Genomic DNA, 12,419 nt, shown 5'->3' with positions numbered 1-12,419 from the left:
AAAAACAAAGAACTCAACGCGATCCAAAAGGCAAAAACAACTACGAAAATAAACAGAATTCAAAGAAGAGAAAGGATTGAAATGCTCCCCCTTGAAGCGATTAGGTCGAGCATGGATGCACTTGGAGGTCGCGACTTCTCCCACTGCTCCGCACTTCCCATTCTTATGATTGAGGTTGCCATCTCTCTCCATTTATTATTGAGCTATAATAAATTGCTAAAACAAACATAGAAAACTTGAAACGGAATTAAAGGATTACGAAATATAAAAAAAAAACTAAAAATGAAAGGGAAAAATCAACACAAGTCCAATTCCATGCTTCAAAGCAACAAGCACCAATGGGTTGTGTAAGCTGGGACTTAAACCCAGTTCTCTTGCTTGTTGGGCAATTGTCCTTTTCTGTTGGACTACAAACACAACTGGTCCATTAACGTCATTAACTTTAAAACAAGAAATTGTCTAGAAAAACATGAAAATGAAAAATAAAAATAAAACAAGTAGGGAAAAGAAATAGAACCAAACTATGTTGCCAATCCCCGGCAACGGCGCCAAAAACTTGTTGCGTAGATACAGCTGCACCAAAATGGGTTCAACTGCATCCTCAACTTGTGATACTCGCAAGTGCACGAGCCGTTTGGTAGTATAGCATATGTAAGTGCGAGGTCGATCCCACGAGGATTGGTGATTGAATGATTCAATTCATTTTCCCTACACAATACAGAAATGAAAAATAAGGGAAATAAATAAAACAAGGAAGAAAGAAAATAACTAACTCAAGCAGATAAGTTCCCAAGTTCAATTAGATTAACGGATTGATTCTAGCTAATGTATGATTAAGCCATGGTGTGTGGTCATAACCTTGTGTTCCTAATTCCCTAATTTGATCATTTGTTGTCTAACCTAAAATTAAGCATTAGGAACCCATTAAGCATAGAAGAACAATTTAAACAACCAAGCATGTATCTAATCCCTGTTGTCGAATGTCCATACATACTCTTCCTATTCATAGTTCAATTCGAATTAAAGCATGGTGTCTACTCTTAATTCAAACCAAGATAGCTAACATGCAAGCCTAAATGGTGATCAATCATTCAAACTAGCATATTAACTTATAAGCATAATGAATAAGAACAAAAACCATAATTGAAACTTGGAAACTAATCAAACTTGAAACTAAAGAAAAGAATTTACATAACAATGAAAATTAAAGTAGAACTTGGAAAGACTTAAAGGAAAATTTAGTAAAAGGATTTTTGTTACAATCAATTGAGAACTAGAAAGGAAAACTAAGAGAATTTGAGGGAGAGAAGGGAAGGGAGCTCTAGAGAAGTGTTTGAGAGCTCCCCCCCTTGGGGTGTTTTTACAAGCTTGGGAAACCTCACTATATATAGGCCTAAGGAAGCTGAAAATCTGAATTAAGTATGGCTAATGCATACAACACTTGTTTTATAAAATCTGAAATGGTTGATGCACTTCATTAATGCATACAACACTTGCATTATAAAATCTGAAATGGTTGATGCACTTCACTAATAAATCCCACCAGCAGCCCTAGCTCATCTTCATGTCACCATGACCAAGCTTCCAACCAGAAATAATAGCTCATCCTGAGGTCAGCATGACCAGCAACTTCAAGGGCTTACGAATTGGGCTTCCCTTAATCAAATTAAGACTTTAAGCACTCAAACTTGAAGTTCAGAATGTCTTCTTTCCAGCCATATATCATTTGGGCCAATCCAAGGTCGGAGGAGGAAGTTAAGGCCAAAACAAAATGCTAACTCATTTTGCGCGCTGATAAAATCCATCCTGAGCATGGCTCTGTGTTTGCTAGGTAACAGACTCCATATTTATCCAATGTGGCTGAATTTTGGATATGTTATATTACACACCCATTGGAACAACTTTCATGAAGAATGTGGCCTCATCCGAGCTATGTAGGTTGCTGAAACAAAGCTTGCAATATGACCTACGAAACTGAGCTGGCAGGGGACTGTAGCCAAAATTGAGTTTGTCTTTAAGCTCTTCATCCATTCATCCAAATTAGGCCCTAACATGCATGGATTGCATCATTTACTATCCAAAGCCATCATTATTACCTAAAGCTCAATGAACTGAAAGATAAACACAAAAAGGATTAAAAGCACAAGTTTAACTCAAAAACATAACCAAATCATAAGCTAGAAGGGTACAAAATGATATACAATTATGAACCGATCAGAGCCCAGGGGTCAAGTCCCCGGGTCTGGAGACCCAGGACTCGAAGGCCAGACTAACAGGAGAGTCCTGAAGAGGGAGCCCAGCTCAGTTTCCAATCCCCTCTTAAGTGGAGAGTGGTATGCTTTTATAGGTGAGAGGGAGTCTTCACTTCTTGTAGATTTCCGATGTGGGACTCCTCTTGCTTTGCTTAGAGTTTCTTCTAGTTGCTTGGTCAGTTATGGTGTCAACACTTGTATTACTTGTAGCGATGGATTTCATTTGGGTCTGTTCATTAGAAAATAAATGGGCATTGACTTGAGTGAGTGTCTACGCAACGCAATACTGGGAAGTTGCTAATCGATATGATAATGAGACTTACAAATTATATTCAAAAGATTTATTTGGTACACAAACAATATTCAGAAAAATAAAAAAGCAAGATTTGGTGTGTGATCACGTCAAGATTTGACAATGATCCTTTTTTCTTTCTTGAGATGCTGCATGTCTCATACATTTGTCGAAACTTGAACTTGATTGGGTTTCATTTGAACTTGTGAACAAAATTATAAAATGCACGCTACCGATACCAATTGGTATTGTTGACCCAGTCATCTTTGCTACTCTAACTGTAAAGAGTTAGAGTTCAAACTTCAAATCAAATCCTTTACCATTAATATTATCTAGCCTCTCTGCAAGCGCTTCTGCGCCTGCCAAAAGCTTTTTTAAAAAAAATTTTAAAATTATTTAAAATTAAAAAAGATAATGGGTAGTTGTGTTCCATAAAAATAGAATCTATTATCTGATATTTCTTTTAATTTTAATTTTTTTTATATGAAAAGGGGTGAATTTACCATATTATCCTCATTTAATTAATAATTTCACTTCTTAATATTTGCATTAATCAAGGATATTTTCTGGTATTTTAAATGTTTTACTATTCTCTGTCTTTTACTTTATATATATAGATAAACACAGAGACACGTCATCCCTGAAATAATAATAAAATTATCCAAACTGCACTCCTGTGCCTATCAATGGAGGCTTCTTCCCTTGTCATCATTCAACAATAATCAATATCAGTTAGGCCTCCTCCAGTTGCTTAATAACAACACGCGTCGTGTCACACCGAAAAATTTATCATAGTTCTTCGATGTTCAATAAAATAAGATACATGTGGGATTAGGATGGCCTTTATTTTAGTTTTTTTTTTTTTTTTCGGTGGGTAAGTCATCCTTTGATTGTTTATCTATATAGACTTGCCTTTTCAATTGAATGGAAAAAAAAAAAAAAAATTGGGTCAATCAATGGAAATTTCTTAGGCAAACGCATAGAAGTCAAGTCAATAATAAGCCGTCGTTTCCTCAGTCTCTATATATCTGTCACGAAGAAATCCACCCACTTTCTTTGATCCTCAAAATAGATAATAGTCTGCCTCTTTGAAATACTATTGCATAACAATAGCTTTCCATCTGCTTCATGTTTTCTGAACGTGATAAGGTGGTATGAATATCATTTACTTCTCATCAAACTGCTATTAATTCTCCATCTCCAATTCTAATTTTCTCCATGAGCTTCTGCAGATGACCATGCCCAGAGCCCACATCTTTCTAAGACTACCCATCCTCTTCATCACCTTCAACTTGATCACAGCGTTGATCCCTTCTGCTCTTTGCGATGACGATGCTCAATACACAGAGTGCCGCAATATCTACGACTGCGGTTTGCTTAAAAACATAACCTACCCTTTCTGGGCAGCCAACAGTCGGCCCAAACACTGCGGGCGAGAAGGGTACGAACTCACCTGCCGAGATAATCAATACCCTGTTATCAGTATTGAAGAACAAGATTTCCTTGTCTTGAACATTAGCAGTGTAGTTAACACCATCACAATTGCTCGCCCAGACCTCTGGGACAGTCCTTGCACTAGCAGGCTCGTCAACACCACTTTGGACTACGATCGTTTCGCTTACGCTCAAGCTGTTCGGAACCTGACTTTGTTCTATGGCTGCGTCCCTACCAATCATTCAATCGCAAATAACTTTACTTGCAAAATAGAGGGTACGCAAAACGATCTTGCGATCTATATTGACGACTCTATCTCGAGGCTTACTCCTGGTCAGACTGAGACCTTCTGCCCCTACAATATCAGTGTCCCCATAATGTGGACGGGTGTTGATCGTCCGCCTGAGAATTACACGGTGGATGTACTGAAACAAGTTTTGAAGCACGGCTTCAGGGTTGAGTACTATGCCGAATGGAAGCTCTGTGGGCCATGCATGCTCTCTAATGGAACCTGCGGATCCAACATCACCGCTGACTCTTTTCTCTGCTTTTGCGGGGATCATCCTTATAAGGAAACCTGTCCAAGTTCTGGAGGTACGCATGTCAATTCCTTCTTATTTTTCTTCCTGGTTTAACCTTTTTCAGTATGGAGTTTCCATTAATTAGTCAGAATTTGGAGATACCACTTCAGATTACGAACTTTGAATTAGAAATGGGATGGCTGAATAAGTTGCAATTAACCCCCCATAGAAGAAATGATTAGTTAAGTAATTATAATTACAGAGAACTAAAACATGTGATCCTTCTGTCTGTCCCAAGTGAAATGTGCAACTGCCATTCTCTTTGCTCTGCTTTAGCCTCTACCTCATCAACAAGTTTTGTTATCTTTGCTCTGTTTTTATTTCATCTTGAGTTTGTTGGTTAATTAGAGCCTTTTCCTATTCCATTTCCATCTGAATTCAGATATTAGTTGCATATAAACCCCCCCTGAGTGAACATTGACATTCAGATATTAGTTGCATATAAACCCTCCCTGAGTGAACATTGACACCAGAAGTGATGCTATTTGACTGGTTACCCTTCCCGGTTGATAAAATAAAAATAAAATGAGGACAACCCATAACGTCTGGTAAGTGCTAACAGTGGTTGGTAAATGCCACGTATGCATTGACCAGGTCAATGGTCCACCTGAGAATCATGGAATTCAATAAGGCGTCTGTTGATTTCAAATAGTTCACGCTGCACCGCACGCCAACCTTACCCTATAATCGTAAGTCCGCATACAATTTCTCCACCTTCTGATTGAGATTAGGTTTAGTGGTGCACGATTACTATTAGTTAAACTAACAACAACTGAGTTAACCAATTCGCAAGAGACTTGTAGCTTTAGTAGTTAAGAGCAGTTAACTCTGCATCTGAGGTATTGTGTTCAAATCCCATATCCCCAATAACGTTTGTACAAAAAAGAACAACTAACTAATTTTTGTTGGTCAAGATAGGAATTAGAGTTAAGTATATGATAATTTATTATGGGTTTGATCTGATCACATTGAATCACGAATTAGGATGCCAGTATTATATTACTAGTCATGTTGACAGGTGAAAATGAAATCCAGTATAAGTCTTCGATTTAGTGCACATCTCCATCATCTTGGATCAATATTTTTTCTCCGTGTTGCTTTTAAGCCCAATCAAAGTTTCTTTCTACACTTTCGGTTCAACCAACCACAACTCTCAAAGCAAAGTCGTCCACCGAAACATCTAGTGCTGCACCACTCATTCCTTTAGAAATTCACCAAATTTTGGTTTTCCTATTTCTTTTTTTCTTCGGGTATTTAGCATTGATTTTTCTAAATCCCAGTCCTTTATAAATAAATAAATAAAAGAAAGGTCAGCAGCAGATGGTATGCCAAAATTATATATACTTACACTAAATATCGTTGAATAATTAGTGGCGCTTCTATTTTTCTCTTTGACTAGGAAAACATTTTCTGTCTAAATTGTTGTATTTGGTTTTGAATTTTCGATACGAAAAAGCTACTAAACTTTGAAAACGAAGTCTTATTTTGGAAGATTTTCTCTTATGGTCCTGCGTGGGTAACTTCCCACCAAAAGCTGTCATCATTTGTGGACGGTGTTGCTCCTTTGCCATGAAATAGTTATACGTTTCCCAAGGCATGAAATAATCGACTGTTACTTAAACCACTGGTTTGTTTAGTCAAGTCTCCTCTTTTTCAAACTCCAATCATAGAATCAGACACCTACTACCAAGAATTTTCCACCATCTGTTCATTTCTAACTCTCATTAATTTCACTATATGCTTTCTTCTCTGTTTTTCTATCTGTTTCTTGATCATCCACTCCAAATGTATCTCCTCCTCCAAAGCCACTTCAAAGGCAAAATACCTTTCCATGTATGTATTATCACCATCATCTTCACAACCTTAGCCAAGCTAACTTCCTCTCTAGACCAAAGCTACGAGGCCTGCAAGCCTCAAACATGTGGAAATGGTCCGAATATAAGCTACCCCTTTTGGCTTTCTGATCGACAAGAGTCCTTCTGTGGCTACCCGAGCTTCAAGATCGCCTGCGATGGAGAAAACCCAGTACTTAGTATTTCCGACGATGATTATATCATTAAAGATATCTTCTACTCAAACCATTCATTCGTGCTGGCCAACGCTGTTGTGTATCATGATAAATGTCCACTCCCTCTGCACAACTTTAGCCTTGATCGAACACCTTTCAGTTGTAGTTCTTCTGATCATATTGATTTTTCCTTCTTCTACAATTGCGACGAAGAGCCTATAGAGTACATGCATCCATATCCAATTAACTGTGCTAGCAATGCCAGCCATCATTCATTTGCTACTTTTCACAAGAAGGTAGTGGAGCACATGAACTACCCATTTGACTCATGCCAGTCTCCGGTGAATTTGCCTGTGGATGTGGCTGTTGGTGTCGAGGCCTTGTGGCAAATGAACTACACTGAAATCTTGAAGATGGGGTTTCTTTTGAATTGGACTGCACAAAATTGCAGCAATTGTGAGAAGAGTAGCGGGCGCTGTGGATTCAAAAACAATGAATTTTTCTGTTTTTGCAGCGACCGGCCTCATTCCCAAACCTGTGACCATGGTACTTCTGTAGAAACATCACTATTAGTAATTCTTGAAATTTTCAAAAAACAGCAGTGGAGGTTTCTTCTGTAGTATTTGCAAGGTTTATAAACCATCAGCATGAATAGCTGGTTTAGAAAACGAACGAGATCAGTTGGATTAATTAAATGATATGATGTTATGTTTGATTTTACCCCTAAAGTTTGTATCACTTATATTCTAAGAATTCTGCTTCTTTGATTGCTTTTGCAGAAAATTCGTGGAACTGGAAAACAAAGTCTATTGTAGGTAATATATCAGCAACCCCCTTCTTTCCTTCAGTTGTTTGATGTTTTACCACATTTCCCAATTAGATTATATTCACTCGTCATCTATTCATGAATTGCCATCTCTGATCTCTCCCTTGTCCCCAGGTGTTTGCACAGCTGCTGCTACTGTACTTATAATGTGTGTTGTTTTCTTTGTATACCAACGCCGCAACAGAAAACAATATGCTCCATCATCCTTTGTACCTCGAAGCGTCTTTTCTAAACAAACTTCCATGGATGATATGGAGAAGGGAAGTACCTACCTTGGAGTGCATTTGTTCACATATAGGGAACTTGAAGAAGCAACTAATTATTTTGATTCAGCCAAAGAACTCGGTGATGGAGGCTTTGGCACAGTGTATCATGGTAACAGCTTACACCCTTTTGTCCTCACTCATTTTTGTTAAGCATTTTATGAACCTTCTTGTTCTTAATTTGTAAATTTCTTATACAGGAAATGTTCGTGATGGGAGAGCCGTTGCAGTCAAGCGTCTATATGAAAACAATTGCAAGAGAGTTGAGCAGTTCATGAATGAAATTGAGATTTTAGCTCGCCTGCGCCACCAAAATCTTGTCTTGCTCTATGGTTGCACCTCTCGCCACAGCCGTGAACTCCTCCTTGTATATGAATACATTCCTAATGGAACTCTTGCTGAGCATCTTCATGGTGAAAGAGCAAAACCTGGTGCACTGCCATGGCTTACTCGAATGAACATTGCCATAGAAACTGCAAGTGCATTGTCATATCTTCATGCATCTGATATTATCCACCGTGACGTGAAAACGACGAATATTCTCGTTGACAACAACTTCTGTGTCAAAGTAGCGGACTTCGGACTATCTCGCCTCTTCCCCACTGATGTCACCCACATCTCAACAGCTCCACAAGGAACTCCAGGTTATGTTGATCCTGAGTATAACCAATGCTACCAGCTTACTAGTAAGAGTGATGTCTATAGCTTTGGGGTGGTCATGATTGAGCTCATATCATCCCTGCCTGCTGTTGATATCACAAGGCATCGACATGAGATCAATTTGTCGAACATGGCTATCAACAAGATTCAAAACCATGCATTGCATGAGCTAGTAGACACATGCCTAGGGTTTGAATCAGACTACAGAATAAGAAAAATGATAATTGCAGTGGCAGAATTAGCATTTCGGTGTCTGCAAAGTGACAAGGACGTGAGACCTTCTATGCCTGATGTGCTAGATGAGCTACAGCGGATCCAGAGTAAGGACTTTGATAAAGAAAAGGCAGAGGAGATTGATATTTCAGCTGATGATGTTGTGTTGTTAAAGAGTGGTCCACTGCCTCCTTCCCCAGATTCTCTGACATTAAATTAGATTAGCAGCTCTACAACACTGAATGGTAGCAGTTAAAGTTTTTCCTTGTCAATTTTCTAAGTTTACCATACGCCAAATGTCATGGCTTTCATTTCCTATTCATCTACAAAACTTGTGATTTTGTTGAATGAGTTGTAGATATTATGTGAGAGCCGACAGAGGTATGCTAAGGTCCAGTGTATAGTGCAGTTAGGCTACATGGTTTATCTGTTTTCTTTCAACCAGCTAATATTTTTAACAATTTAATTGTTTTATTCGTTAAATGCGTTGTCTATTAGCAAGTCATCTAGTAAAGACAAATTTCCCTAAACGTACAATTCCAGAAATCAAAGCTGACTGAAACAGAACTGCAAAACAAACTACACTGACATGTTGATGATGGATAATATGATGACATCTGAGCCGAAACTCCAATTGGCATACGGCTGTTTGCTGCATCTAACAAGCAGTGACAGTAATTTTAAAACCAAGTTGGGATCAACACATAGACAAAACTGAAACCTACTCACTGGAGTCCCAATTGTTCTACACCTCAGTTCAAATATCCTGCAGTTTAGCCTTCAATTCAATGTCTAGAAAATGCAGTTGGCAAATCTGTAGTTTATCGTAAGTTCTTCTACATTCAAAATAGTGCTTTTAGGAAAGGTTAGCTCTCATATGAGCAACAAAGTACAAAACAAGATGGAGCTATGACCAAAAAGAAAAATGTGAAGCGGAAAATCTTATTAGAATGACTTTAAATTGACTAGGAACTGAATCACCCAAAACACGTACAGTACACCAATTAATCTAGAAAATATATTAACAAATAAGTGATGATAAGGTGGTAGATTCTGATTCTGCTGGTGTTCTTATAGGAGTAGTTAGAACAGGCTTTGGTGGTATTTGCAAGGCTTCAATGCTTCCTTCTAGCATTTCAATCACTTTACTCATGGATGGCCTATCTGATGGCTTTGTCTGTATGCACCACAACCCCACCAATATCATCTTCCTTGCAAGTTCATTTTCCTCTTGGGTCATAGGATTGGGTAATCCTAAATTGCTGCTTCCCTGCTCTAGATGCTTATAAATCCAATCCGGAAAAAAAGCATCAGTGGTGTGGCTCACTTGAACATCGCTGTTCTTTCTTCCTCCAGCCACCTCCAGAATCATCATTCCATAACTATAGACGTCAGACTTAACAGAGACTCCTCCAAAGTTTCTACAGAACACTTCTGGAGCTATGTACCCTATTGTCCCTCTTGCATCCAACATCGACATAATACTCTCCTTCTTCAGGCAAAGTTTAGAAAGCCCAAAGTCAGAAATCTTTGGGCAAAAGTTGTCATCCAAAAGGATATTATGTGGTTTTATGTCAAAATGCAAAATTCGTGTGTTGCATCCACGGTGCAAGTACTCGAGCCCTCGAGCTATCCCAATAGCAATTTCAAATAGTTTTTCCAGTTCCAAGTGTGGAGTGGTTTTCAAAGAATTTTCTTTGTAGATGAACTTCTCAAGTGATCCATTGGGCATGAACTCATATATGAGACCTTTTTTCTGACCTTCGAAGCAATACCCCAACAGAGTGACAACATTAACATGGGAAGTTCTACTAATGCTTGCAACCTCGTTTATGAAGTCTTCTCCATTCCCTTTGGATGCATTAAGAACCTTCACAGCCACAAGACAACCATCCCGTAGCTTACCTTTGTACACATCACCATAACCCCCTTGACCCAGTTTATCTTTAAATGAGTTGGTCATTTTTCTGATATCCGAAAATTTGTATCTTTTTACTGCTAGAGGTCCATTGTTCTGAATGAAGACCTCAAGATCTTGATGGCTCTTTGTCCTCATGAAAGTTTGCTTCCTACTTTTAATACAGCAAACGATAACACATAGTAAGATCCCAATTCCTGCAGCAGCAGCAGCACCTGTCAGCAGAACAGCGACATATTTTAGGCATCATTAATGGCGAATAAGTTTGATGAATTCTTAAAAGAAATAGGGAAAAAAGAGATGATGGAGGAAATTGCTTTCTGTTGCAGCGTCGGTATACAAGGAAAATAGCTATGCAAACAACTGGGCACAATGGGAGACATAAAGAGGTTGCGATTGATAGTTGGATCAGGAGTGAATATAATAATCTAGTTGGGAAAAGCAGTAAAACATTAGAGAACGGAAGAAATCAAAAAATGGGTTGTTGAGATAATACCGACGACAACCTTTGTTTTCCAGCGCCACGAAATGTCTGCAAAAGCAATCAAACAAGCAGAATTCTTAGAATATTAACTAAACATATATCTTCTAAAAAGTCAAGTTACTAGTCTACACACAAGTAGATCAGCCAAAACCTAGCTACCAAATATTTTGCTTTTTTAATTTATATTTGCTTCAAGTAGAAATCTAACAAAAACAAAAACAAAGAAAAACGGGGGTAAGAAATATGCACCCCATTAAGGCGACTTACAAGTCATAACCTTGCGGCAATTCGACTAATAAGGATGTGTTGCACACAAATCAAAGTAATAAAAGATGATATGCATACCACCGAAACTTGGACAGTTTTCCTCATGGGTTGTCCTTATTTTATTTTTATTTTATCAGCAGGGAAGGGTAACCAGTCAAATAGCATCAGTTCTGGTGTCTATGTTCACTCAGGGAGGGTTTATATGCAACTAAAGTATAAGCTTCTAAGAAGTCAACTTACTACACCACACATAAGTAGAAGAAACCTCCACTGCTGTTTTTTCAGAATTTCAAGAATTACTAAAAGTGAAAATGTTTCTACAGAAGTACCATGGTCACAGGTTTGGGAACGAGGCCGGTCGCTGCAAAAACAGACAAATTCATTGTTTTTGAATCCACAGCGCCCGCTACTCTTCTCACAATTGCTGCAATTTTGAGCAGTCCAGTTCAAAAGAAACCCCATCTTCAAGATTTCAGTGTAGTTCATTTGCCACAAGGCCTCGACACCAACAGCCACATCCACAGGCAAATTCACCGGAGACTGGCATGAGTCAAATGGGTAGTTCATGTGCTCCGATGCCTCCTTGTGAAAAGTAGCAAATGAATGATGGCTGGCATTGCTAGCACAGTCAATTGGATATGGATGCATGTACTCTATAGGCTTTTCGTCGCAATTGTAGAAGAAGGAAAAATCAATATGATCAGAAGAACTATAACTGAAAGGTGTTCGATCAAGGCTAAAGTTGTGCAGAGGGAGTGGACATTTATCATGATACACAACAGCGTCGGCCAGCACGAATGAATGGTTTGAGTAGAAGATATCTCTAATGATATAATCATCGTCGGAAATACTAAGTACTGGATTTTCTCCATCGCAGGCGATCTTGAAGCTCGGGTAGCCACAGAAGGACTCTTGTCGATCAGAAATCCAAAAGGGGTAGCTTATATTCGGACCATTTCCACATGTTTGAGGCTTGCAGGCCTCGTAGCTTTGGTCTAGAGAGGAAGTTTGCTTGGCTAAGGTTGTGAAGATGATGGTGATAATACATACATGGAAAGGTATTTTGCCTTTGAAGTGGCTTTGAAGCAGGAGATACATTTGGAGTGGATGATCAAGAAACAGAGAGAAAAACAGAGAAGAAAGCATATAGTGAAATTAATGAGAGTTAGAAATGAACATATGGTGGAAAATTCTTGGTAGTAGTTTGATTCTATGATTGGA

General features: G+C 38.5%; 3 protein-coding genes across 4 annotated transcripts; 2 read left to right on the top strand and 1 right to left on the bottom strand.

The window, feature by feature from the left end:
• The first annotated feature begins 3,782 nt into the window (after positions 1-3,782).
• On the top strand, positions 3,783-4,613 carry LOC148294652 (LEAF RUST 10 DISEASE-RESISTANCE LOCUS RECEPTOR-LIKE PROTEIN KINASE-like 1.4). Its single transcript, XM_088253829.1, has one exon. The coding sequence runs from the start codon at positions 3,783-3,785 to the stop codon at positions 4,611-4,613; it is 831 nt and encodes a 276-aa protein (XP_088109955.1).
• Positions 4,614-5,969: 1,356 nt separating this feature from the next.
• On the top strand, positions 5,970-8,970 carry LOC110754160 (Serine/Threonine kinase family catalytic domain protein). Its single transcript, XM_088253232.1, has 4 exons — positions 5,970-7,113; positions 7,347-7,382; positions 7,508-7,768; positions 7,857-8,970. Exons 1-4 carry the CDS (start codon positions 6,297-6,299, stop codon positions 8,747-8,749), a joined length of 2,007 nt encoding a protein of 668 aa, XP_088109358.1. The 5' UTR covers positions 5,970-6,296; the 3' UTR covers positions 8,750-8,970.
• Positions 8,971-9,444: 474 nt separating this feature from the next.
• Positions 9,445-12,419, bottom strand: LOC148294651 (PR5-like receptor kinase). Of its 2 annotated transcripts, none has more exons than XM_088253233.1 (3): positions 11,528-12,419; positions 10,944-10,979; positions 9,445-10,662 (listed from the first exon to the last, which is right to left on the bottom strand). In XM_088253233.1, the coding sequence occupies exons 1-3, from the start codon at positions 12,342-12,344 to the stop codon at positions 9,551-9,553; spliced, it is 1,965 nt and encodes a 654-aa protein (XP_088109359.1). In that variant the 5' UTR covers positions 12,345-12,419; the 3' UTR covers positions 9,445-9,550. The 2 variants fall into 2 exon arrangements, with proteins under 2 accessions (XP_088109359.1, XP_088109360.1); XM_088253234.1 differs by lacking the exon at positions 11,528-12,419 and adding an exon at positions 11,199-11,479.

This window comes from Prunus avium, chromosome 5, assembly GCF_965620075.1.
Source record: "Prunus avium chromosome 5, drPruAviu1.hap1.1, whole genome shotgun sequence".
In the NCBI taxonomy this organism is placed as follows: domain Eukaryota; kingdom Viridiplantae; phylum Streptophyta; class Magnoliopsida; order Rosales; family Rosaceae; genus Prunus; species Prunus avium.
Note: the sequence above shows the minus strand (reverse complement) of the source record. Positions and strands in the feature narration are given on the sequence as shown.

Excerpts from the sequence above, each read along its gene's own strand:
- LOC148294652 (XM_088253829.1), top strand. The coding sequence starts at position 3,783 with ATGCCCAGAGCCCACATCTTTCTAAGACTACCCATCCTCTTCATCACC.
- LOC148294651 (XM_088253233.1), bottom strand. The coding sequence starts at position 12,344 with ATGCTTTCTTCTCTGTTTTTCTCTCTGTTTCTTGATCATCCACTCCAA. Across the intron at positions 10,980-11,527 it reads TTCCCAAACCTGTGACCATG|ACATTTCGTGGCGCTGGAAA; the intron begins GTACTTCTGTAG and ends TTGCTTTTGCAG. Across the intron at positions 10,663-10,943 it reads GAAAACAAAGGTTGTCGTCG|GTGCTGCTGCTGCTGCAGGA; the intron begins GTATTATCTCAA and ends TTCTGCTGACAG.
- LOC110754160 (XM_088253232.1), top strand. The coding sequence starts at position 6,297 with ATGCTTTCTTCTCTGTTTTTCTATCTGTTTCTTGATCATCCACTCCAA. Across the intron at positions 7,114-7,346 it reads TTCCCAAACCTGTGACCATG|AAAATTCGTGGAACTGGAAA; the intron begins GTACTTCTGTAG and ends TTGCTTTTGCAG. Across the intron at positions 7,383-7,507 it reads GAAAACAAAGTCTATTGTAG|GTGTTTGCACAGCTGCTGCT; the intron begins GTAATATATCAG and ends CCTTGTCCCCAG.